At 40.2% G+C, this 27,635-nt stretch overlaps 1 protein-coding gene and 1 long non-coding RNA gene across 3 annotated transcripts in view; one reads left to right on the top strand and one right to left on the bottom strand.

Moving 5' to 3' along the window:
* Positions 1-60: 60 nt before the first annotated feature.
* On the bottom strand, positions 61-25,863 carry LOC311146170 (phospholipid phosphatase 3-like). The gene is made up of 6 exons (XM_084182662.1): positions 25,388-25,863; positions 8,358-8,515; positions 2,695-2,975; positions 2,390-2,447; positions 2,057-2,233; positions 61-1,808 (listed from the first exon to the last, which is right to left on the bottom strand). Exons 1-6 carry the CDS (start codon positions 25,527-25,529, stop codon positions 1,680-1,682), a joined length of 945 nt encoding a protein of 314 aa, XP_084038788.1. The 5' UTR covers positions 25,530-25,863; the 3' UTR covers positions 61-1,679.
* LOC311146175 overlaps positions 17,675-27,635 on the top strand; it is a 48,815-nt gene continuing 38,854 nt past the window's right edge. The window contains exons 1-3 of one of the 2 annotated variants that reach the window (XR_014614656.1): positions 17,675-17,762; positions 18,302-18,361; positions 19,116-20,878. This is a non-coding gene — a long non-coding RNA (uncharacterized lncRNA). Of the gene's footprint in view, positions 17,763-18,301; positions 18,362-19,115; positions 20,879-27,635 lie in introns of those variants that run through there. The other variant, XR_014614655.1, reaches the window with a different exon arrangement.

Here is a 27,635-nt window from a genome sequence, read left to right as displayed (position 1 = left end):
ATTGTATAGCTTTGTCTCAGTCCAAGTGAGGAAGGACACAAAAAAGAAGCACAAAAACTCTTAAAATAATGAGTTTTTATTATTACAAAGCACATAATCTATAATACATTTACAGTATATGGCTTATATTTTCATTGTACAATTTACAAAAAAAAGGGACAATACAAAAATATTTAAAGGTATTTTAATAAAAATGTACTGAAGCTGTCTTCTTGAAAAGCTATTTAACAAATGTTTGAATACTCACAACCCAAGTTGTCGTTTCACTGAATGACTTTTGTCAATCATTGCTTGTTGAAGCAGCACTTACACAATTACACAGGTATCGACACATCACAATTCATAGTGGATATTTCATGAAAATGTAGATAAATGATATTGTACATAATTCTCTGATACAAAATGTTTCTTTACATTACAAAAATAAAAAATATATTGCTGTTTGGTTGCAATGACATGGCAGGACAGAGCATACTATATTGTCACAGGGAAGTTTTTTTTTCTGCAGTTGGTACAGTTTATGTGAATCACTAGAAAATGTATCACAAAGCTACAGTCTATGAAAGTATAATTCCACAGTTTTCCTGTTTTTAATATAAATGTCTGTTGAAGCAGCCTTATGTTCCCGGTCTTTAACCTAAAGCGTTTATGAACACACACACGCACAAATACAGTATAGACATGACATTCAGATACTGGCACACTGACAGACACATACATACACACACACTCTGGCCTAATACTCTTGCCTAATACTCTGGCCTAATACTCTTGCCTAATACTCCGGCCTAATACTTGTGAGCAGTCGTCTGGCACACACACAGTCACTTCATTACAGGGCTCAGTGGGGGCTCGTCCCAACCAGCAGAAAGGCCCACATCCCTCTCTGTAGTCTCCATCTACTGTATATAATATGGCAACTCCTTTAGCTACAGTGCATATATTCCTATACAAACTACATTTCAGGAGACCTAAAAGCTGGTTTTAATACAAAGCTTTACAGAAAAGCTTCACTTCAGTTCATTCAAGTGGTGACAATTAAATCAAATATTGAGTTTGGATATAGTGCTATAGCTCAAACTTATAATGAAAGTTATTTATCAAATAAAAAACATCCTTCCTGTAATCAAGGAATTTGTTTCTGTTCATGAGTTTGTGTCTCGTAGGCACACAGTATGTGTGTGATGGTATTATTAGCCAGTCTCCATGGTTCCCGAAGCCAAGCAGACATTATCACGTTCCACGGCTGTTCCTTTCCTTCTCTCCTTCCTTCTGTCTGTGAAACGACCTTGTCTGCAGATCCAGATAAAGTTAATCTGCAAAGCACCAGGTTTGATATAGAGACCTTGGGTAATTAAAGCAAAATAGGAATTCTCTCCCTACACTCTTCCACATGCACGTCAGATGAGATGGTGAGAAACATGGGTGTTGCTGGCTGTTCAAACGGCGTGTGTGTGTTGTGTGTGTGTGTGTGTGTGTGTGTCTGAATGCTTCCAACTCTCCTCTTCTTTCCAAAGCGAGTTCTCCATAGTTCATTATTTCTCAGTGCCTTGTAGACATGTCAGTTGTCAGTCCTGCTGCTTTCGCTGGTTGTTTAACATATCCAGTATAGACCAGTAGGTGAAATAAGGGATCTTTAAAACCTAGAGCGGAAGGTAGCTGTACACTAGTGGTCTCTACTATGCCATGGTGAGGTGGTTGCTCCGCTCTCTGATGTCTGCCGTGGGGTTGTTGGGGTTCTTTACTGGGGTCGCTGGTAGAGCTGAACTTCTGCCTTTGGGCTTGAACAGGTCAGAAACGAAAAACACCTGAGGGATAGGAAAGAAGAAGAAAAAAAAGTATATATTGTCAATAATAAATGATATAGTAAAAGCAGGTCAGACATGTTAATGATACAGACTGCATAACTTCATTATGCATGTAGTACTATACCATGTTGTATATGCGGTACTATATCATCCTATGTAGTAAGCTATAGTACATACTATGAATTATATGCAGTACAGTACTATGTAGTTGTGGGGGCTCATAGTAAATACTAAGTCCAAGTACTCACTATGCTGTAGGCCACCAGGGCTCCCTGTGCGAAGCCACCCAGGACGTCAGTGGGGTGGTGCTTGTGGTCGGAGACGCGGGACAGGCCGGTGTAGAAGGACATCATGATAAGGGTGAACTGGGTCAGGGGGCGCAGAAGACGGGCTCCATGCCAGGTGAACCTGGACTGCAGGTAGAACTGGGAGAACGGGAGAGTTGGGTAATGAATCAACACAGGGCGACTGCTAGTGTGTGTGTGTGTATATGTGTGTGTGTTTGTGGGGGGGGGGGGGGGTTATGTGTGTGTGTGTGTGTGTGTGTGTGTGTGAGGTTAAGACACATAACAGTAACTCACCACTAAATACAGCATGGTGTACATGGAAAAGGACGCATGGCCAGAGAAGAACGACTTCCTGAAAAGGAGAAATACAATGTTGTTACTATAGTAATTACAAGATTAATGCACAGGTAAGACCAATGTAATGCCTTTCTCCTGGATATTGAACTAAGCATTCACTTTGTATGAAATCAAATATCCGGTACCACTTTAAACTAAACATAATTTATAGGCTACGTTTCTTTATAGAGCATTCATAAAGTCTTCATAAACATTACATAGATGCTTCACAATCACAATGGAGTAATCTCAGAGTAATGTACCTGGCCTCCTGGACTTTGCTCTCGTGCCCATTACACTGGTAGTCTGTGATGTAGCCCAAAGAACAGTTGATGGTGGACCAGTCGGGCTTACACACGTCCAGGAAGTGGGGTCGCATGCGGCCCACCGATACCTTGGCAATGTCTGTGAATGATTGGCTGACCGCGCAGCCGAAGATGAACACGCCCACCTGCTTATAGAGGGCGGAGATGTAGGGGTTCCCTACGAAGGACTTGGAGCCCTCGTTCAGGTAGTAGATCCTGTAGCTCTCACCAATGATGATCTGATGGGGGAAGGAACAAGGAGAGGATACAGTCATGTCATCTACAGTACAAAGATGGCCACTGTGGCAGTCAAATGGTGATTGGTGGACCCGGAGTCTACAGCGGCCATCTTTATAGATGACATGACTATATCTCTTAGAGATGATGATCTGGCAAGAGGGATAAAGGAGAGAATATAGTCATGCAGAACCAGAAATACACATCTCTATATGTACTGTATATATAGGTCAGCAGTCATGTCATCTACAAGGATGGCCACTGAAGTCAAATTGTTACTGTTATACAGTTCCTAATTACTGTCAGAGTAAATATAAGTAATGAATTGTTTCATTGTTGTTATTATGTCTTATTTAAACAAAAATGAACTGCTTATTTATTTCCTTAATGATAGAGTATGATAGAGTATCAGACATCTGGTTTTCCAATATACATTTGGAATTCAGTTAAACACAGCAGTAAAACTGCAGAGACTAATCAGAGAGTATAGAGCGACAATACTAGGAGTAATCAGAGTGTAATATTACAACGATACTGTGAGCTGAGGGGAAAAAATCATTGCATCAAAGAATTTCAAATATGTGACTCTATTTTGGAGGGAAAAGTCAATCAAAAACACTCCAGGCCTAACCCTTGGTTTGCACCATTAACATAAAAAACAAAATGCATTACGTTCAGTGTAGCTATGTGAGGGTGAATGAGTATGTGAGTTGTGGAAGGCACATGCAAAGGTTTTCAGTAAGTGGGTAAATAAACAAACGTATAAAACCGATGATTGACGTGCCGGACATACTTGGGGCCGGGGGACGTGGACTGGACTCCAATAACTCACTACAGCTGCTCAAGCTCAAATGCTTTTCCCTTCCCCACCCTCCTCTAGTCTACCTCCTGGCCACTGATAAATGGGAGAGAGGGAGTGAGTGGGGAGAGAAAGAGAAAGAGCTTGGGAATTATAGAGGGAGGGAGTGAGAAGAAGAGGGAGGGAGAGTGAAGAGAGGGATGGAGAAAGAGAGAGGGAGAGGAGGGAGAGAAGGAGGGAGGGAGGGACGGAGGGGCAGAGAAGAAGTAAGTGAGAGAGGGAGGAGGGAGAGAAGGAGTCAATGGGGAGAGACAAAGAGAGAGGGGGAGAGCAAGAGAGGGGGGAAAAGAGCAAGGGAGAAAAGGAGGGAGAAAATAGAGGGAATGAAAAGGGAGAGAGAAAGGGAGGGAGAAAGAGGGAGCGGGCAACACTTCTGGTTTCAACCAGGAGAAACGCTGAGCTAGGCGACATGTCTGATTTTTTGGTGGCCAGACTCTGCCAGAGCAGACACACATTGGGGCATGTTTGTTTTCCACCGCGCCGGCTCACTCGTTTTCGCAGGGCTCTGATTTCACAAGGGGATGTCTGGGTGTTTTCTTGTTAGCATATCGGTTTCATTGAGAAATTCCTGTCCGATGCGAAAAACATCTCATTTCGATAAAAACACGTTTGGGGGAAAGTCCTATTGGGAGATTTTACAAGCTGATAACATATATGTTTTTCTTTTTTCCTTTCTCTCTCTCCACCATGGAGCCCTTTAGAGCCTGGTTGATCCAACCCAGCTGCTTCATGGGAGGGAAAAGAACACATCTGGTTCTCATTGTGTGAGAACTGAGAATATATGAACTATGTGAATGAATGAAACGGCTTTGTAGTAACTTTGTGTAACTGTTACAGTTGTAACCTCAGAGATATTCAAAGGGGGGAAGAGGTTGTCTCGTGGCTTGTCTCATAAACGTCTAGTCGTCACACAAATTATACACTTATAAAAGGTTAACTTGAACACTCCCAGAGTCGTTTTTTTGTTGTTGCAGATATGTATTTTTCCGCAAGGGACAAAGCTTCTATGCTTTTATGCCAGGCAGCTTCTCTCTCCGCTTTATCTGAGGGGCAACTAAGTTTTACATAATTTAATGCTAAGAGTGTTTCAAGAGTTCAAAATAGACAAATGCCAGCCAAAAGCCCCTTGGTCTATGGGAACATGGAATTTAGTGTCACATTCAGAAGAATAAATATTGGCCTATTGCTCTTCTCCTGTGCCATCCACCACATTTCCAGCCCTGTGAATTACAGTGTTTGATTGAACAACCATTACGTCAACTATAATTACACAGGTCCAGGGAGATCCTTCTCACCATGCAAACCAACCCAATCACCTCAACCCCTGACTGGGTCTGTTCAGTGAGGTGCAACCTTACAGAACGTTGCAGAAAGAAACATCTTGAATAGGCATGATCACCTATTCTACAGGGCAGAGAAGCATTTCTGTTCTACATAATCTATTTCTATCTGAAAGTCCTGTAACGTTTCACTCCAATGAATGCAACCCTAAGAGCTCTTACTATTTAGGCCTATATAGCATTTGCGAAGTCATCAACAGCTATTGTTTCAGTTCAACCTAGGGTTCAACAAAAAATAAACAATTCATATAGGCCTAGGGTTTCAAGTTTTGGTTGATTTCAAATGTAATCGTCAAGTCAATAATTAATATATTGGACTCACGTCTCCATCTTAACCAAAAATCTAAGTTAAAGAATAGAACTAAATCAAATCAAATCACTTTATTTAAAGTGCATTTCAAGTTTGATTTGATTTGATTTAGTCCTATTCATTAACTTAGATTTTTGGTTGAGATGGAGACGTGAAGCCAACATATCAATTATTAATTTGTAGACAACCTGGAATTAAAGCCAGACTAAGTCAGTGGCACAAAAGATCCATCGCCTTCAAATGTTGATATTTGGTTGCGTTGCACACCAAACATAATTCAATACCACTTTTGCAATATAGTAAATTGCTTATTAACTTGTCGACACGTTAACAAATGACATGTTGGATTCACAGCTCCAACTAAACCAAAAATAAAAGTTAAAGAATAGGATTAAGCCAGTGGCTCAGATACAGCTCCTTTAACTGTTGAGATTTGGCTGCATTGTCAACCCAACACAATTCAATATTACTTTTGTAGTACAGTAAATCTTACAAACTAATGTAACAGTATTTATTCAACCTTAAAATGAGTAACACATCCATTGCCACATTTTGAGGGTTACTGTAACTATCCCTTTCTTATGTAATAGTAGAAAGCGTGCATGATCAAGACAGCATGCAAAGGTCGCAGGTCTGTGGAGATCTTCACAATTACTATAACAATCTGTGCTGAGTATCGAACAGCATGTTATTTTAATGGAATATCAACTGCAATCCAGGTCATTTGGTTGTGCTATTAGATGAAGCACAGTGATAACAAATTCAGTTGTTGTATAATTACAAAATTCCTGACATTGTATTCCCATTTAAACTTTGTTGTGCTTTTAAATGGTTGAAAGCGCGGTGATAAAACATTTAGATGACAACGAAATCAAAAATCAGGCATCATTTTTTTCATTGGAATTTGGTTGTGCTTTTATAAATGGTTAAAAGCATAGTGATAACACATTGGAAATTCAATAAACTTCTGGCTGTCTTTTTGAGTGGGTGAATAAAGGTTGAAATCTCATTGATCAACGTCTCAACCAAATATTACCCACATTTCCATGTTGAAATGATGTGGTGTGCCCAGTGGGAGGTGACTTGATCCTTGGTATAATTTAGTAGACACACAGTACAGTGAGTGGTGATGGTGCTGCACATTGCAGAAACAGTGAGGTGGAAAGTGAAGTGAACATAGACTGAGTCACAAATCTGTTTGTGCTGTCTTGCCAACTCCTATGGCAACTCATATACAGTTGAAGTCGGAAGTTTACATATACCTTAGCCAAATACATTTAAACTCAGTTTTTCACAATTCCTGACATTTAATCCTAGTAAAAATTCCCTGTCTTAGGTCAGTTAGGATCACCACTTTATTTTAAGAATGTGAAATGTCAGAATAATAGTAGAGAGAATGATTTATTTCTGTTTTTATTTCTTTCATCACATTCCCAGTGGGTCAGAAGTTTACATACACTCAATTAGTATTTGGTAGCATTGCCTTTAAATTGTTTAACTTGGGTCAAACGTTTCGGGTAGCCTTCCACAAGCTTCCCACAATAAGCTGGGTGAATTTTGGTCCATTCTTCCACACATTTTCTATAGGATTGAGGTCAGGGTTTTGTGATGGCCACTCCAATACCTTGACTTTGTTGTCCTTAAGCCATTTTGCCACAACTTTGGAAGCATGCTTGGGGTCAATGTCCATTTGGAAGACCCATTTGCGAGCAAGCTTTAACTTCCTGTATGTTGTCTTGAGATGTTGCTTCAATATATCCACATAATTTTCCTTCCTCATGATGCCATCTATTTTGTGAAGTGCACCACTCCCTCCTGCAGCAAAGCACCCCCACAGCATGATGCTGCCACCCCTGTGCTTCACGGTTGGGATGGTGTTCTTCGGCTTGCAAGGTACCCCCTTTTTCCTCCAAACATAACAATGGTCATTATGGCCAAACAGTTCTATTTTTGTTTCATCAGACCAGTGGACATTTCTCAAAAAAGTACAATATTTGTCCCCATGTGCAGTTGCAAACCGTAGTCTGGCTTTTTTATGGCGGTTTTGGAGCAGTGGCTTCTTTCTTGCTGAGCAGCATTTCAGGTTATGTTGATATAGGACTCGTTTTACTGTGGATATAGATACTTTTGTACCTGTTTCCTCCAGCATCTTCACAAGGTCCTTTGCTGTTGTTCTGGGATTGATTTGCACTTTTCGCACCAAAGTACGTTCATCTCTAGGAGACAGAACGCGTCTCCTTCCTGAGCGGTATGACGGCTGCGTGGTCCCATGGTGTTTATACTTGCGTACTATTGTTTGTACAGATGAACGTGGTACCTTCAGGCGTTTGGAAATTTCTCCCAAGGATGAACCAGACTTGTGGAGGTCTACAATTTATTTTCTGAGGACTTGGCTGATTTCTTTTGATTTTCCCATGATGTCAAGCAAAGAGGCACTGAGTTTGAAGGTAGGCCTTGAAATACATCCACAGGTACACCTCCAATTGACTCAAATGATGTCAATTAGCCTATCAGAAGCTTCTAAAGCCATGACATCATTTTCTGGAATTTTCCAAGCTGTTTAAAGGCACAGTCAACATAGTGTATGTAAACTTCTGACCCACTGGAATTGTGATACAGTGAATTATAAGTGAAATAATCTGTCTGTAAACAATTGTTGGAAAAATGACTTGTGTCATGCACAAAGTAGATGTCCTAACCGACTTGCCAAAACTATAGTTTGTTAACAAGAAATTTGTGGAGTGGTTGAAAAACAAGTTTTAATGACTCCAACCTAAGTGAATGTAAACTTCCGACTTCAACTGTACATATGAGTTAGCAAGACAGCACAAACTGATCTGGGACTCAGGCTAATTAGTGAGGTATAGTGACTTACAGAAAGGATGGTGATAAGAATGCCAGCAGCAGAAAGCACAGCATCGCTTATGGTGTCTCCGTGTTTTGCCGGGTACTTGATGGACTCATCGTTGCAGTAAAAGCCTCGGCGGTAGGGCTGTACAGCACTAGTCTCTATGATCAGGAAAGGCAGGCCGGCTATGTACACAGCAGTCGTGAGGCAGAGAGAGAAGAGAAGGAGAGGGATAGACAAAGAGAGATAGAGAAGAGAGAGAGAGAGAGAGAGAAGAGAGAGGGAGATAGAGAAGAGAGAGAGAGGGGATCAATAAGGGGCTCCAAAAGGAGTGTCCACAGGTACATGGCACAGCGATGGACGGACAGGGAACATGGGGGTCTCACTTTTCACTCCCATCTTTCCAGACTTGTTGTCTCCACTCAGATAGTTCTCAACCTAAAACCAATTACTAGGAAATAGTGGTTTAGGTCTGAATTCAGTATTGATGAGCCGAGTAGGTTTTGAACCAATAGGGTTTGTATACTAGCCTTGGTGCCTGTCTGTTTCTGCTTTCCCACAACTCCTTTGTGGTTGTTATGCCAACATGTTTGGAAAATGTTTATAGACAGACTGAAACCAAGGCTAATCCCATACCACTTCTAGGTTCATGGTTACAATCAATTGAAAGTAGATAATCAACTGCTAAATTTGTGAGGTGGCCTGGGCATATAGCCACATTCAGTGAATCTCTGGATGGAGTGAATCAGAGTCCCGTGGATGCGTTTCCTTTCCCTCCTGCTGCTGAACCATGCTAAAGATTTACAGAGGTGATGGGCACAGTGAACCCCACAACTACCAGGACAGTGGTGGGCAGCGTACTGTTCTTATAGAACAGGCTGATGCTGCTGTCACTGCAGAACAAGCACCTCCGGTGGGGCGTGATGGGAAACTTGTGCAGAATGACAGCAAGGAGCATCACTGCATGTAATCTGGCATACAAACACACACAACCTGTATTTCTGCAGTTAACCCACACTCAGCTCTGGCAAGCACAAACAAACACAGAAAGACACACTTACCTGGGGCAGCCTGGGCTCAGGAAGGTGACTGTTATGCAGTTCTCATCAGAACAACATTGATAAACGTTCTCTTTTTTTATATTTTATTTTTTTAGTCATTTAGCAGACACTCTTATCCAGAGCGACTTACAGTTAGTGAGTGCATACATTTTCATACTGGCCCCCCGTGGGAAACGAACCCACAACCCTGGCATTGCAAGCGCCATTATCGTATATGAAGATTATGTCTTTGTTAAATGTTTTTCATGAAGAAATGGAATGTTGTTTATGTTAGTATATGTTTTAGTGTAACGTCACGTACAACAGACAGGAAGTGTGTTGTAGACAGGGGAGACTGGTGATTGGCCAGAAGAGGGAGCATCATTGTTTATAAATAGGGGCTAGACTACAGAAAGGGCAGAACGGCCATGGCAATCTGAGGAGCCGTTCTCCGGACACCGCGGGTCTGTACTTATGCTGTAACCTCGTGATTTTAATAAAAGCCTCTAACACGATGCAGCTTGAACGGACTCTTTGTTGACAGCAATAATGGCCACCATTCACCCGATACGACATAATGGCGCCCAACGTGGGGCTGGTCTGCACCTCTTCTTTGTTTCGTAGCCGCCAAGCTAACTCGCTTTGAAGCATGGCCAGATAAGGGTGAGTTTTTCTTACCGCTTCGGAGTTTGTTAGATTGGATACGACTTGTGTACACTGGAGAGATGTACCATTACGACCTTGCCTCGGGTGGCGTTATTGCTGATGACTAGAGTCTGCTAAAATGTTATTCCATTGAAACGGCAGATAATTGGAATTTAGAGCATAAAACGGTAGGAATTAAGTATTGAAGGTGTACAATTAAAACGGATATGCGCATTCATTAGGGCACTGTACCGCTTTAAGACCCCGGGGGGGCCATTTTAGATGTTGGGCCGGCAAATCCGTTTGCACGATAGAATGGGCAGACGGTGGGTTTTTTAAGGGAAAACTCGGATTTAATGGGGTTTATCTGATTGTGATTATGATTCGACTCTCGTCCGACGGGGGGTTTGATTGGGTCTAATTTCTCGGTGTAATGGTCATTAAGCCACGGTAGCAAAAACGGTAGGATAAATATGTTTAAAAGGAATAAGGGCAGTGCAGGATATTTATTTGTATGGTAGGCCGCAGTTAGCTAAAGGCTAAGGCTAATGCTAAATGCTAAATGTGTTTTGTGTCACAGTATACCTAAGGCTAAGGCTAATGATAATGCTAATGCTAAATGCTAATTGTGTTGCGTGCTACATGCTAACGGATATCCTTAGAGACCCCATTGCGATGGATTAAAGTCTCTTAAATTTGTCTCTGTGTATGTAAGTCAGGTTATATGTTTTGTGAGCGCTGTTAAATGTTGTTTGACTATGAGGGGAAAATGGAGGTAAAGCGGGACTGTTATTCTGTCTGTTTGACTAGGAGGGAGTAGAGAATCTCACTTCCACGGTGAAAAAGTGTTTTTGAATGGATGTGCGCATGTGCATGATTTTACGGCGCTAAAACTACGACATGAGGTTATGTGCTAAGACTACAAAACTGCATTGTGGGTAAAGGTCATAGGTCCCATCTGGGGTTACCCTGCAGGGAGACGGAGAAACACACAGACAAAGAGATTTTAACACGAATCTTCTAGTTGTTACATCGGGGCTTGGTTAAAGATGAAACTTGTTTTGTGACCTATTGAATTGATAAATGAGAGAGATATGTTGACGGAGTATAATGAATTAAATTAAATGACGGATTAAAATAAAATAAAAATGTTTTTGAGCGATCTATTTAGTTCTGAGTTTAGTCTTAGAGTGAATAATGTAGAACGAATGAATATTGAATATGGTTGAAATAACTCAGTGATTGCATTAACTGCTGAAATCTTGTCTGTTTCTATGTTTTTTTGAAATATGAGAGGAACATGGAACGAGACGAGAGAGAGAGGAGATACAGGAAGTGCTGACGTGACATCACGTGACGCGGCAGACGATCGGATCAGATATCAGGCTAGTTCACAAAATCATCCCTAACAAAATATGTGATGTTATGACAATTTTACATAGGCTTGGCAAATACTATTTGAATAAAATTTGCATTTTGGAGTCTCTGTGCATCACTGGGCTGGATTACAGTTCGGTTGGAAATCAGGTACTGACATTATTCTGCAATTAAGATACTTGGGTGCATATTAAACAATGGAATTGATAAAAATCAAAGGGTTGTAAGGTTAGAAGGCTTTGTTTTTAAGATTGCTTTGAAGTTGACTAACTTACATTTACTTGCATTTGATGGGTTGTGGTAAGATAGCCAACACTAATTGATAAATTGGTGATATAGGAATAAAAATTGGTTTTAATTATTCATGATTTTTAATTGAGTTGTACAATAAGATTTTTAGGAGTTGTTAGGTTTATATTAATAATTACAGGGGGGAAGCCATAGGCTATACAGTCTAAAATAAAATAATTCACAATAAAGGAACATAAAAGGGTTGATATAGGGGAAAAAATAGTAATCCTTTAACTAAAGTAGTGTTAGAAAAACTAATGGCAGAAGTTAGTACACCTTTCTCACATACGGATTCAGTAAAAAGTACAGCTTAGGGATGTTTATCCTCAGCTTCCAGTGATCATCCAGGAGGGTGATTGTTGCATCAGAGATGAAGACGAATAATAGATAGAGGACAAGCAGAAATGACGATAAAGGTGAATCCAAAACTCCAGAAGGAAGAAAATGAGATGTCTGGAAGAGAAGAGTGAGGTTAAAGAAGACGAGGATGATGAAGATGAGAGTAATGATGAAGAGGTCATGGGTGGATATGACTCTGTGATCAGAAGGAAGTTGGCAAGAGAGGAAAGAAGAAGGATACTAGAGATTTGATCTCTGATGAAAGCAAAGATGAAGAAAGCGATGAAGATTTGGAGATTAAAGGTGCTTTATGTTCAAGAGGAGTTTGTCCTACAAGGACTGGCACAGAAGAAATAGAAGGAGATATAGACCGAGGCTTATCAGGCCTGGAGGAAGCGAGGACTTTGGGAGAGGTAAGAGAGCTAGAGGAACAGCTCGAGACGTTGAAGAGACAAGGAGAAAACCTGCTGAGAACATTTTTAATCCCAAGAATTGGAGGAGAAGAAGAATACATTGAGGCCAAGATGCTGAAGAAAAGTAAGAAGATGATGGAAGATGATATTTTGAGGACAGAACTTAGAATATAAGCTGTTGAAGAATCCTGATATGTCAACAACAAAGAACAGGACGAAGAAACTCTGAGAAAACTCAATCATACAACTGGTGGAGAAGAGAAGCTTTGGTTATGAAGAATCAGAGTGAACCAAATCAACAATCACTGTTACAGCTTCAACTGAACAATATCAAATGCAATTGTACCAGCCAAGGGGGGTACCAGATGTTCCATATCCACAGCCAGTTTCTGGACAGACACAGAATTGGAGAGGAAGAGGATGAGAAGAAATAGAAGGAGGAGGAAGATTTCAGCTACACTTCCAGCAACTTTCAGAAGACTGTTATAATTGTGGACAGATTGGGTACTTTACCTGTGATGGAAATGCGTCAGGAGAAAACAACAGAGGAAGATAAAGGAGCAAGTGAAGATCACCTGTTAGTGCCTAGAAGATCCGGAAGGGGGGTGTCAGCTGAGAGCATCGATTAGAGAAGAAGAGAAAATAGCTAACAATTGAAGTAAAAACCGACCATTAGAAGTGATGGTGAATAGTGGAAAAACTTATCTGGGTTCAGCCTAAAGAGGTTAAACATCTCACTAATTGATAACTAATTAGGATAGGGATTTGAGGTAGTAAAACAGTTAATTACTCTTAAGGTACTAATATTAGAAGATACTGTTATTGCAGTGTTGGGAAGAGATGCATTGTTTAAATTGAATTGTACAATAAGATGTACACTAGACGACTGTCTATTAGACAATCTGTCTGAAAAGTTAAAAGGGGTGACTGTTTATTCTGGGTTACATTCTTACACTAAGAGATTTCAGGCTAGGCTAAAAGGTGTTTAGTCGTTTGCCAAGTCTGTGTGTAAAGAAGTCAAAAACAGGTGGGGACTTTCCCAATCACATATTCTAAAAATTGGTGGTAAAGGGATTTTGTGAATAAATCAGTGGAAAAAGTTTAAAGGTTAGGAGGAAACGATTAGATTAAAATAAGTTAGGAGAACTAGGTTGAAGGAACTCTAAGACAGTAAGCTAAGTTTCAAAGTTAGTAGTAAGAGAGAGAGAACAATGGTGAATGACACTTTAGAGTAGGAAGATCAAGGTAATTATAGGTGTATTTTTTATAATCAAAAGTTTGAAAGTCAGGGATTAGAGAAAGGACTGAGAGTGGGGAAAAAGTGACACTAGTGGTGATAGATGGAAGTACAAGCAAAGACAACTTTTCTTTGGGGAAAACTAGAAGTAACTAAGGACATTGACACTTCAGTCTATTAAAACAACAGTGAGAAGCAATTTAACTCTTTCAACATTGATAGTTATTAAAGCCATAAATATATCGCATTTGATTATAAGGGAACCAATAGCTCCAGTGCCAATTTTAGGGTTAGGATGAGGACGTTTCTTCCACATGGAGAGATAATTATGGAGAAGAAGTATACTTATCTAGTGCAAGCATTAGAAATTTGTTCCGGTTAAGAATTATTGGTTAAAAGGCTATGTAATTCATAAAGTAACGCTTATGATGGAAGATTTGAAATCTGTTGAAGTTTCACAGTCACCAAGGGAGTTCAGGAAGAATAGGTTACAGTAGCCACTCCAACAGTAGATAATACACAGAGGATATTGGTAACTTTCGCACTAGAAGTAATTAAGGTTAATACATCAACTACTTTAATGGTAACTTTGGAAGGGATTAATGATACGATGGCAATAAGCAAATGTAGGAAGTATGACACCGACAACAACTTTTCTGAAATTAAAGGGGGTAGCAAGACGAATAGGGTTAAAATAGGAGAGCAGATAGTGGTAGAGACAATATAGATTCATCTGAAATAGTGAAGGATACTATCATGGAGGACAGGATGAGGTCTTTGATTTTAATGACAGACAAGGAGAGGTATCTGATCAGTACCGCTCGTTAGGGGAGAGAGAAACTAAAGGGAGTGGTTTGATTCTTCTGTTGTGAAAATTAGAGATAGATGGGCAGGTTCCAGCAGCTCATTCTGTAAGATCAGTGAGGAATCTTGAGGGTCCATGTCTGTTGAGAATTCCAGCAACAAACATGTTAGAGACGGTCGTTCGACCTTTATCAAGGGTGTGTCAGTATTATGCTTTGTCATGACTGTGGTATCAACAACAATTAGTAACAGATAAAATAATGTCGTTGTCAAAACATTTGTTTAAGCCTAGGGTTAGGTGGTATTGGGTTAAGTGAATTAACTTGTGTAAATTTGTTAGATGTTAAGTAAAATCAGGTAACAGCAAAAACTGAAGCATTTGAGGTGTAACCATTGAGGGCTAAAAGTTTTTGTTCTAATAAAACATATGAGGTAAGGGGTAGGTTTATGGGAATATCAGATTGTGATGTTATATGCATGACCTTAAGGGTAGTAATGAGAAATATGTTAATTTTTATGTACCAGGTAGTAGGAACAGCAGGACTTTGATGGTTAAAAGATTAGCTTTTGCCTGACAATGTGACTATGGGGAATTTTAGAGATATTTTGAGGGTTTGTGGTGATAAAGCATATATATTCTTACACTATGGATAGACAGGAGGTTGTTACATGTCAACGTTGAAGCTTCCATATGAGGTTTTTACCATTATAAGAGGGATAGCATCGGACACAGCTAAATCTAGGGTTAAAAGGGTGACATGGCTACATGTCATAGTCTTCAAGCCTATCATTGAAGGATGAATCTAAGGGAGAAGGGGGGACTTTTTCCATGGTATGGTGTAACATTTGGGAAGATCATATTGATAATATTAGGTATACTTTGAGTCCTGATAGTTCAGATAGTTCTATATGCATTGAAGAATATAAGGGATGCATTTGGGAGATCTGAGAAGACTTGGTTGCAAGATCAGTTAGGCCCAGTAGGGGCAGTGATGGGTCAGATTTTAGTTTCAGCTTTGATAACACTGTGTGATGTTTGTAATTTGTTACTGATCTTTGAGAAAGCTATGATATTGAGATAGGTTGGAGAGTGATGCCTGGAGACAACACTCAGATGCCGGTGTTGACTGTTCCTGATCTGGATAAAGATGGACAAGTGGAACTGATGGATAAATATCATTTTTGATTATTTGATCATTTTTTAAAAACATTTCAATATTAGGGTGATGTTGGTATGATTTATGAATCAAAGGGGGGAATGGGTTTATGTGATTCATACATCATTTATATATCATTTCTATATTCTTAGTTGATATTGATGTTCAATTTGAAAGTGTTTGTTTTGCAAAAGATACTGTTTGGTTTTTTCTTTTCTTCCAGAAGCATTTGGGGGAACATGTGGAGATTGAAATACTCAAAACAGGGACAATATGAAAGGACAATATGACTGGAGGAGATGAAACAAGGAGGGTGTGGCCGATTCCATCATCAACAAGTCCATTGGAAGAGGAGGCTACGGGGAGATGAAGTGTAGTGGACTACATTCCAGTGTTTGCAATGAAATATAGACATGTGTAATACATAATTTGTGTCATATTCTTAGGGATTAATTTTTGTAGAAGGATATTTGATGTTATTGGATACATGTGAGGATCTTAGATGTTTTTGTTTATTTCGGTGAATGATTAGGGACAGGGATTTAGGCAGGGAGAGGTTCACTGTAAGGTCCAATGGGTTGACCAGCCTTACAATGGATGTTTTTGGATAGGATTTTGTTTGCAGGGGCTTACATGTGTATTTAATTGCATCATACTTTCAAATGCATTTACATGGGTTATGAGTTTATCTGGAGTACCGAAGGTGGTTGCCTGGGGCAGAGGGACCGTGAGAGAATTTTACTGTCTTGATTGATGGATGGAAGGTTGCCGGACAGTTTTTCGCTCTTACACTCCATAGAGATTTGTTCATATTTCATAGTAATGTATTCACACTTCATAAAGATAGTAATGTATTCACACTTCATAAACAGTTATTCATATTTCATAGAAAGGTATTTACACTCTAGAGGAGAATGTTTTTGGTTTAATGTTAAACCTACTCAATAAGATAAATTGTTACTAGTCATAATCCTATTCTGTTTGTTTTCGAGACTGGTCGTCTCGAAGGGGGGAATATCGTATATGAAGATTATGTCTTTGTTAAATGTTTTTCATGAAGAAATGGAATGTTGTTTATGTTAGTATATGTTTTAGTGTAACGTCACGTACAACAGACAGGAAGTGTGTTGTAGACAGGGGAGACTGGTGATTGGCCAGAAGAGGGAGCATCATTGTTTATAAATAGGGGCTAGACTACAGAAAGGGCAGAACGGCCATGGCAATCTGAGGAGCCGTTCTCCGGACACCGCGGGTCTGTACTTATGCTGTAACCTCGTGATTTTAATAAAAGCCTCTAACACGATGCAGCTTGAACGGACTCTTTGTTGACAGCAATAATGGCCACCATTCACCCGATACGACACCATGCTCAACCAACTGAGCTACACGGGGCCTCTTCACACAAACCTCAGCTGATAACATGTTATATTCATGCAATATCATGATACAGTGCTCAGAATTGGCCATGGACCTATAGCATGTTCAGTTTGAGGAAAATATCAAGGGGACATGTAGGCTACAGCAAATAATCTACAGAATATCAATTGAAGTGATACAACCTCTCTTTTTTACTATCAGATAACACTGATGTCCATAATATATCTGCAGTAATAGTCGAATGATAGGGTTTCACAGTATTACTTACCCACCAGTGTTGTGATTGGCTGTCATATTCGCCTATTGATTTCTCCCGCCGGAGCGGCATCTGTTGTCAAAATGGGAACGCTGTTCTGACTTTGTGGCTGTGTGATCTAGTGGAAATAGCTCTGTCATTTCCTGGTTGCTAAAATGTTACACTTTTCAGTTTATGCATTGAATAGTGTAGGGAATCATTGTATCATCTAAATTGCTGAGAAATATTGTTTTTACAGCTGTTTGAAGCTGGTGGACCAAAACTGAAAGTAAAAAACTCAAGCGTGAGTCTCTGCCAATTGAATGCGGGGAAGGGGGAGATTTGTTTTCAATGCAGTTGTCACGAACGTTGAGAGACGGGTCAGACCAAGGTGCAGCGTGAAAAGCGTACATATTTATTCAACTCAATAAACAAACAAAACAAGAATCAGCGTAACGTGAGGTCCTCAGGCTATACACATACAAGCCTAAACACGGAACAAGATCCCACAACTACCGTAGGCAAACAGGCTACTTAAGTATGATCCCCAATCAGAGACAACGAGCGACAGCTGCCTCTGATTGGGAATCACACCCGGCCAAACCTACTAAAGACAACGGTTGGCTTTAGTTGGTTTGGTCAGGGCGTGAGGATCTATGTTAGAATTTCTATGTTTAGGATCTAGATGTGTATTTCTAGGTTTGGCCGGGTGTGATTCCCAATCAGAGGCAGCTGTCGCTCGTTGTCTCTGATTGGGGATCATACTTAAGTAGCCTGTTTGCCTACCGTAGTTGTGGGATCTTGTTCCGTGTTTAGGCTTGTATGTGTATAGCCTGAGGACCTCAGGGCGTGACAGCAGTCTAGTGCTAGAGAATTGCAAGATATTTCACATCGATTTAAATGGTACAATTATTCCCTACACTGTTCAGTGCTTGTGTTCTCACATAAACTGAAATTGAGCAAACAGTGTAGAATTTAACTACAGGATATGACAGAGCCATTTCCACTAGATAACACAGCGACAAAGTCAGAACAGCTTTCCCATTTTGACCACAGATGCCACCCTGGCGGGAGAAATCAATAGGCAAATATCACAATCAATCACAACACTGGCAGGTAAGTAATACTGTGAAACACTATCATTCCACTATTACTGTAGATATATTATGGACATTTTCTGAAATCACAATGCAAGAAAAAATCCTTTACAGGGAAAATTCAGTCTTTTTTTTCATTAGTCCACTGTTGATACAGTTCCAAAATGTTTTGCCTGTAAGCAGTCAAGTTTTCAAGATATTGGACTTTCAAGAAGCAAAGTGTCACTGGCCACATCATCATGATGATGCAAAATGACTTGACTGCTGACACCCAAACATTTTGGGACTGTATCAACAGTGTACTAATGAAAACAATACCAAAATATAGTTTTTTGGGTGGATTTTCCCTTTTATGACAGCAACTCCCGAAAAAATTTGAATAAACAATATGAAATTCACTGACTTGGCAGCCAAGAAAGGGACAAATCTGTCATTGTTAGAATCTGTATCGTCCATCATACTATGAATAACCAACATCAAACGGAGGCAGCTAGTACTAAAAGGGCTGAATGGTATCCATCGCAGATAACTGATGTGGAAAAACATGGCAACAGCCTTTCAAGTGCACTTTAAAGGCTGAGACTTAGATGTGCCTGAAGGGTGTTTTTGCCTTGTATGAATACAAAGAAAGACAAACATTTGTCTCTCTCTCTCTCTCTCTCTCTCTCTCTCTCTCTCTCTCTCTCTCTCTCTCTCTCTCTCTCTCTCTCTCTCTCTCTCTCTCTCTCTCTCTCTCATCCATTCATCCCTCCCCCCTTTTCTCTCTGGGTGAGGGTTGGGAGGAAGCGGTCAAACTGTGGGTGCAAGCCTGGGTCCTGGGTCCTGCAGAGCTGAGGCAGGGGGTTTGATGTCTTCAAAGCCAAATGTCAACACACACCTTAGTATGTTTGGCTCCCCTCGCCCTGCTCCCCTGCTCCAAGCTGCCTGGGCTTTGAAAGCCCAGCTGGGAGCGGCTCATGTTACAGCCCAGTCTCTCTGCCTGATGGGAACCCCAGACCTAACCACTCCTCCACTGGCCTCCCTCCCTCTCATCCAAGATTCAACAGTATTCACATTATTACTGTTACTGTTTTTACTATTACTATTCAAGCCATTTGAAGTTGGGGGTTTTCAGCGGTGTTAGAGCTCTAGTAGAGAGAAAACACACTTTAAGGACCACCTGATCTTAACTGTGTGATCTGTCAGGCTTTTTCATTGCCCTTATGATGGGAGGGAATCAACAGGCATTCCTCTCACAGCACAGTGCTTGGCTTGGCAGCTTTAGGGCTGCTGCTTGCTGATGTAGGGAAATGGAAAGAAAAGAGGGCCCTGGCCACTGGGCTCAACACTGCTATGAATGTGAAAAGCATTAACCCCGGTGTCTTGACCTCACTAACCGCCTATATACACATTAACAGATCGAAGACTCAGGCGGTCCGGAGAGTACAAAGGAGAGGAAGTTAAATACAAGTAAAGGGTGTCTCACTCTCTCTCTCTCTGAGCTCATTAAAAAACCGAAACGCCACGGTCGGGACCTGACCCCTAACAGGTGACAGAAACAAACATGGAGTGAGTAAATTAAGACATTACCAAGTCTGCTTTTCCCATGATTCAGCTGTGTTGTCTTGCCCCCGAGGCCCCCAAACACACCCCATGCCACCAGACAGTGCAGCATTCTTCAAGGCATCTTGGGATTTCCCATCTTCCTCCCTTCCCTTCCCGCTTCGCACAAGCGAGGGGAAAACTAGTGACCCGCTAGTTGCCAACAACAACATCAGCCGAGAGGCATACGTCTAATGCATTAGCTACACTGACGCAAAGAAAACAGAAAGCACTCCCTAATTCAAAATGGCATGAGTGAGCATGTAGGATTTTCTTTTACCAATATCAAAATGGTGGTTTATTTCCTATTTGGCTTTTCTATCATCATAGCGATCCCTTTAAAGCCCAAGTAAGGTAAAACCAAATATCTTCCTCGAAGTGATGAGTTAGTACTCAAACACCTGTCTGCTTTGCTTTCTCTCATGGAAAAATTGGAAGCAAGAAACAAATCACCTTGAGCTTATTGGATTATAAGAATTCTTAAGCATGCCCATATGACTAATTACAGAGTTTCAGTTTGGAGCTTCAATTCCACTATAGAAACTACAATCAATGTTTGGACAGGCAAATAGAAGCTTGCATTGAATTAATTAAATTCCACCATATTTTGCGGCATTTCTCATAACACCAGTTGCTGTAGCTAAAATAAACAGATACACATTTTCCACTTGCTGCCATTGCTCTCCCACTGCCCATGGCAGGCAGTAGCCCCCACACAAACTACTCCCTGTCTGTCTGTCTGGTCGTGGTGCGGTTGCCAAACCCTGTTCCTATGCTCTGACTGCTGGGAGAGAGGAGATGAGGGGAAAAGATTACATTTGCATTTAATGGTGGTTTGCCAAAAATATTTGTGAAATGCTTAAAGAATCTGAGCTCCATGTTACCGATTTAAATAAAACATTAAAAAGCCAAAATAGAAATCTCTGTAAAAGTGTTTGTTCCCATTTGTCTCATTGAACAGTTAGTGATGTTGAACAGTCACGATATAGCTGATTAAGCCCCCTTGAGCTTTCTGATGAGCTACAGCCAGCAGCAAATGGGGACATTATAAGGTGATTAGACAAAGTAAAACCCCATCTGCAACGACTTACTGTTCAACCATCCCCATTTAGCTATACACTTAACCCAGGGTTCAGCCTTGCACTGGGCCAGTGTTGGCCAAAACACTACTGATTCAGTTCAATCTACAGGGAATAAAGCTAAAGTTTGGTTACACTTTATAATAGCCAAGTACCTCAACTCCACAATGCTTTCATCCATGTATTTGAGCGCAGACTAGAGTTTTTTAAATTAACTTCTGACTCCTTTGAGTTGCTATGCAGTCGATACTTCAAAAATGTTAATTCTTAAATCCTTTCCGTGTACCTATGTTTGTCCTCTGTTGTTGTGTGCCTTTCTTTGTTTGCTGAAATCCATACTTTTCAATAAAACGTTAATCAAATACAACTACAGACTGTTTCCTCATTGCTGTTGCTCTAAGATGTGCCAATTGAATCTCAACAAGGAAACAGTCAGTGGTTGTATTTGATTTCCTTTTTTGTATGGATGACAGGCCGTCATTGTAAATAAGAATGTGTTCTTAATTGACTCGCCTGGATAAAAAAGGTTCATTAAAAAAATAGCGACTCGAAGGTCTAAAAAACTCTAGCCTGCACTCAACTCTGTGGATGAAATCATTGTGGAGTTGAGGCACTTGGCTAGCTTTATAACAACTTTTAATGAATAACCCATAATAAATACTTACAAATGCTTTATAAATTATACTTATTAATTAATAGGATTATAAAGTGTTACCTAAAGTCCTGCCTGTTTAAACTAATGCTATTTTGGCTATGATAGTCTTAAGGTATTCAAGCACTGAGAGCAGGCCTGGACTCTGGCCTGGTCCTATAGTGTCCGTATGTGCTGTAGCCAACTCTTTTATCGGTATGACAATAATATGACAACGATAGAAGTGTTGGTTACAGCACATACAGTATGGGACCAGGCCACAGCCTTATTGAGATATTGAGATCTAAATATAAAAATCTGGATAGGCTACTGAGAGTTGGGTCCATAATCATAAATTGTCTCAGAGTAGGAGTGCTGATCTAGGATCAGGTTCCTCCTGTCCATATAATCTTATTCATTATCACCTAAAAGGCAAAACGGATCTTATATCAGCACTTCTACTCTGAGACACCTTGTGAATACGGGCCCTGATTGTAAGCTAAGAGGAAAGTCCTTCTGGTCTGGAGATGCTGGAACTCCAGTCAGAGTCACAGTGAGAATGGAATCTGGCTTGGCCAGTAATTGCCAGTGTGCTTCCACCATTTCCTCCTTGCGGTCACTCCCCTCAAACCACATCTTTAGACAGCTAAACACTGTTGGTTTGTTGACAGGCGTTTTCTGTGGACAGGTACAAACACAGAGTGGGCAAAATTTACCCTCCTTCTCATAAGAAAAAAGATATGCAGTACCAGTCAAAAGTTTGGACACACCTACTCATTAAAGGGTTTTTCTTTATTTTTACTATTTTCTACATTGTAGAGTAATAGTGAAGACATCAAAACTATGAAATAACACATATGGAATCATGTAGTAACCAAAAAAAGTGTTAAATCAAAATATATTATGTTTGAGATTCTTCAAAGTAGCCACCCTTTGCCTTGATGACAGCTTTGCACACTCTTGGCATTCTCTCAACCAGCTTCATGGGGTAGTCACCTGGAATGCATTTCAATTAACAGGTGTGCCTTGTTAAAAGTTAATTTGTGGAATTTCTTTCCTTCTTAATGCGTTTGAACCAATCAGTTGTGTTGTGACAAGGTAGGGGTGGTATACAGAAGATAGCCCTATATAGTAAAATACCAAGTCCATATTATGCCAAGAACAGCTCAAATAAGCAAAGAGAAATGACAGTCCATCATTACTTTAAGACATGAAGGTCAGTCAATACGGAACATTTCAAGAACTTTGAAAGTTTCTTCAAGTGCAGTCGCAAAACCCATCAAGCGCTATGATGAAACTGGCTCTCATGAGGACCGCCACAGGAAAGGAAGACCAAGAGTTACCTCTGCTGCAGAGGATAAGTTCATTAGAGTTAACTGCACCTCAGATTGCAGCCCAAATAAATGCTTCACAGAGTTCAAGTAACAGACACATCTCAACATCAACTGTTCAGAGGAGACTGGTGTGAATCAGGCCTTCATGGTCGAATTGCTGCAAAGAAACCACTACTAAAGGACACAAATAATAAGAAGAGACCTGCTTGGGCCAAGAAACACGAGCAATGGACATTAGACCGGTGGAAATCTGTCCTTTGGTCTGATGATCCAAATTTGAGATTTCTGGTTCCAATCGCCGTGTCTTTGTGAGACGCAGAGTAGGTGAACAGATGATCTCCGCATGTGTGGTTCCCACTGTGAAGCATGGAGGAGGAGGTGTGAGTGTGTGGGGGTGCTTTGCTGGTGACACTGTCAGTGATTTATTTAGAATTCAAGGGACACTTAACCAGCATGGCTACCACAGCATTCTGCAGAAATACGCCATCCCATCTGGTTTGCGCTTAGTGGGACTATCATTTGTTTTTCAACAGGACAATGACCCAAAACACACCTCCAGGCTGTGTAAGGGCTATTTGACCAAGGAGAGTGATGGAGTGCTACATCAGATGACCTGGCCTCCACAATCACCCGACCTCAACCCAATTGAGATGGTTTGGGAGGAATCGGACCGCAGAGTGAAGGAAAAGCAGTCAACAAGTGCTCAGCATATGTGGGAACTCCTTCAAGACTGTTGGAAAAGCATTCCAGGTGAAGCTAGTTGAGAGAATGCCAAGAGTGTGCAAAGCTGTCATCGATGCAAAGGGTGGCTATTTGAAGAATCTCAAATATAAAATATATTTTGATTTGTTTAACACTTTTTTGGTTACTACATGATTCCATATGTGTTATTTCATAGCTTTGATGTCTTCACTATTATTCTACAAGGTAGAAAATAGTAAAAATGAAGAAAAACCCTTGAATGAGTGGGTGTGTCCAAACTTTTGACTGGTACTGTGTATTTCTGCATTTGCAAGGCAATAGAGAGACGGAGAAGTTTGTTGACAGAACCTCTACTGACCTGTGATAACATTATCAGAGACTATTTTAAACAAACAGTTGTGGGGTAAGAAGTGGCCATAGATGTCCCATGGGACACAGTCAACTCAGTTATTGACCCCGTAGAACTTGAATACATACGTCTTCAACCCAGACTAAAAAAATTCCACCTCTTTTCCACCTCCATGTATTATAAATTTCAACAGGTCAAAGGATTAATAATTTCAAACTGTCAAGGGATAGAAAAATGACTGGTCTCTGAAATGCATATAAAATCAAATCACATTTTATTTGTCACATACACAGTTTACAGCAGGTATAAAAGGTGCAGCAAAATGCTTGTGTACTAGCTCCCTCTACATTGCAGTACAATAATCAATATAAATAATAACACTATACTGTATATCATAACACTATATATTGTAGTCGTTATGTCAAGTCACCAGCAGACCACAGACTATTAGGCCTTGGACCAGAATACTTATTAGGGTCTTTGAGTATGAAGTCTTTCTTGGAATGACTGATTGATTCCCCTTTGAAACTATTTGACAGTTCACCGACCTAGTGTTTTTGAATCTGGTGAGGTATCACTCAGAGAGAGAGAGAGAGAGAGAGAGAGAGAGAGAGAGGCACTCAGTACATTAGCTGAACATATGGCTGACCTTCTCACAACTTTCCTTTAATTACACACACCACACTCACACATACTGAAATATAATATGCCAGATGTCACTTCAAAACAACTCCTGGCTTGATCGCCAGTGTGGGATGTGAGACATTACGGAAAATATTAAAACATGCCAAATGAGTGCAACATAAATGGGCGGACACCAAAGAAATATAGCCCTCTTGGAGCAATTGATCAATTGGCTTTTCCCCTTTGCCAGCAGAATATATTGTTGTGGTATTAAAAATCGACTAAGGGGAAATGGAAAAAGGAGTCAACCGAAAATGACAATAAAAAGAAGAAAACAAAGAAATGTAAAAGGAAATTAAACAAACCTTTGAATCATCTTTATGTTGACTGACATTGCTCTGATATTGGATTGCTTGGATTAATGATTATTATTAGACTGACATTTGCATGAGCAGTTTCTGCCCTTGACATAATGATAGGATAAACACTCTAGCTAGTCTATGATGACAATAAATAAACCAACATGTCATATAACATTATGGCGCTGTGTTAATCAACATGAATACAATAATCAATAAAAACACAATACAACAAACATTAATTTGCATAAACAGATTTTATGCAAATGTTAAAACGGTGGCCTATTTACATTAGAAAAATGAACTGCAATGTCAGACAATGTAACCTAATAATATAGCCTAATTTCTTGTCATATCTATAGAATGAAAAGTCCAGAAACACTCACCTAAAAACAAGCAGAAGAGATCCACACCGACCAGGAACTTTCTCCTGCTGTTGTCTTTACTGTTGTTGTTATTCACGGTAGAACTTCGTCCGTTCCTTGTCTCTGGTGCCATTGTCTTCTCATATATTAAACAACGTTGCATTTATAGGCCCCTGAATGATTTTCCAAATATACAAGTAAAGAGTGGCGAAGTTGCAGCTGCAGCCCCGTTAACTTCTCGTAAATTGAACTAGAAAGCGAAGCGGAGTGAGTTCTATAGTTAGTTTACCATCAGCTGAGAGATTATTCTGAATAGTTTTCTATATATTGGGCTGATAAATTCAATTGAGATGTGACGATTTTTCTGACAGAACGTTGCCTTTAAGTTAACTGCAAGGGTTTATTTCGTTCCCGTTTATTCTGCTCACCCGGTGACTTTCGTGGTTGACTGTTGAGCAATTTCTAAGTAACTTCTAATAATCCTTGAGGAGCACGGAAGATTAGTTGCGCTCCCACCTCCCGTGTCCGCCTCCTAAAGACCCTCCTCCCCTATAGATACAAGCATGAAATTTGGTAGAGATGCTCTTTGGGACGTTTTAATTGATATTAGAAGGGATGGCCAACAATTGGGGCATGGCACCCCTATTCTTTTATTTATTTTTACATAATCCAATATGGCCACCAATAAGGAATCAGATTTTGGAAAGGTGATATTACTGTTTAATTTTTGTTGCCATATATAATAAAAAATCTTGTGTATTTGTGAGTAGTAGACCAGCCTTTAACAATATGCCATTATATTTCATAAGCAACCAGTCTAAAGTGGCAGAAATGTCCTGGAAACACCAGAAATCAAATTGTAGGCTAAACCACTCAAATTTTGTTGAACTACTACATGAATTACCCCAACAAATGTCTTTAAAATATGAAAAACACCATGTTATCAAGTTTACAAATTTTCCACACACCCTAGGAGTTGCATTATGTAGCTCATTTATTGAGAACATGTGTAATTTACTCTGAATATGACCTACAATTTATGTAATATCACCTTGATATGAAACCATTACACAGCGGATTAAAGCATCACATTTGATAGAGATGCTCTTTAAAATGTATTAATTTATATTAGAAGGGGTGCCCAAAAATTGGGGCATGGCTCCAATTTTTTTTTACATTATCCAAAATGGCCGCAATACTGAATCAGATTTTGGAAAGGTGATATTACTGTTGAATTTTTGTTGCCATACATAATAAATATATAGTGTATTTGTGGTAGTGCACCAGTCTTCAACAATATGCCATGATATTTCATAAGTAACCTGCCTAAAGAGGCAGAAATGGCCTGCCTGAAGTGGCAGAAATGGCCGGGAAACACCAGAAATCGACCTGTAAACCACTCGAATGACCTTAAAAACATCAAGCTTAAAAATTGCCAACACACCCTAGGAGTTACATTATGTAGCTAATTTATGGAGACCACGGGCAACAACAGTCAACATATAATATTCATTCTAGCTAGCTACCCAGCTAACAAGAGGAAGTCCTGAGGGAAAATGTTAAGGGACCAACAGGGAACTTTGCGAACATCTGCTAGGATGTCCCCTATTAGCTGGGTAGCTAACTGGGAAATTCCAACCATTTTCTAAACACCAATACTAGCCTACATCACATAGCTAGCTATCTAGCTAGCAACTAACCAAACATTCACCCAATGGAAAATGTTGCTAGTTCTAACCTGTGGTTGTAATATGAGTGAAATAAGCTTTTAATACACAAAGTAGATCAACCAGTTGGGCTAGCTGGCAATCTAATCAATCATTTGCGGAGATCACAGAACATCACAATCTTGGCCAAAACCCTGTGATGGCTTTCAACAAACCACTGTTTGCTCTTGCAAAGTTTGTGCAGCAAAGCTTTCCTAAGGCTTATGGAGAGCAAATGTTTGTGGTAATGTTTGGTGGACTGCACATAGAGATGGGCCTAAGGCACACAATAGGAGAACTTGTGGATGGCTCAGGTTGGACAGCTGCGTTGTGTGATGCTGGGGTGTCAACGTCAGGGACAGCAGACTCATTCTTGAAGGCAGCACACTTGACTAAAACCAGGGAAGTCATCAAGTTACTTTGCCTTCATTGTCAAAACTCCTGAAAGATGCTTGGCTGTTGGAGTCTACTGCACTTCTTTTGAAACATGGAATGTTTAGAGTTTCAAGTTTTAATGTCGCATGCACAAGGACAGTGAAATGCCTTTCTTGCAAGCTATAAAC

This window comes from Coregonus lavaretus (genome assembly GCF_964263955.1).
Source record: "Coregonus lavaretus genome assembly, chromosome: 19".
NCBI lineage: Eukaryota > Metazoa > Chordata > Actinopteri > Salmoniformes > Salmonidae > Coregonus > Coregonus lavaretus.
This window is presented reverse-complemented; position numbering and strand designations above follow the sequence as displayed.

What these genes read in the sequence shown, in the direction of transcription:
- LOC311146170 (XM_084182662.1), bottom strand. Translation starts at nt 25,529, where the DNA reads ATGCAACGTTGTTTAATATATGAGAAGACAATGGCACCAGAGACAAGG. An exon ending in TCTCTTCTGCTTGTTTTTAG is followed by an intron (nt 8,516 to 25,387) that starts GTGAGTGTTTCT and finishes CTGTGTACATAG; the next exon opens with CCGGCCTGCCTTTCCTGATC. An exon ending in AGCAAAGTCCAGGAGGCCAG is followed by an intron (nt 2,448 to 2,694) that starts GTACATTACTCT and finishes TCTCCTTTTCAG; the next exon opens with GAAGTCGTTCTTCTCTGGCC.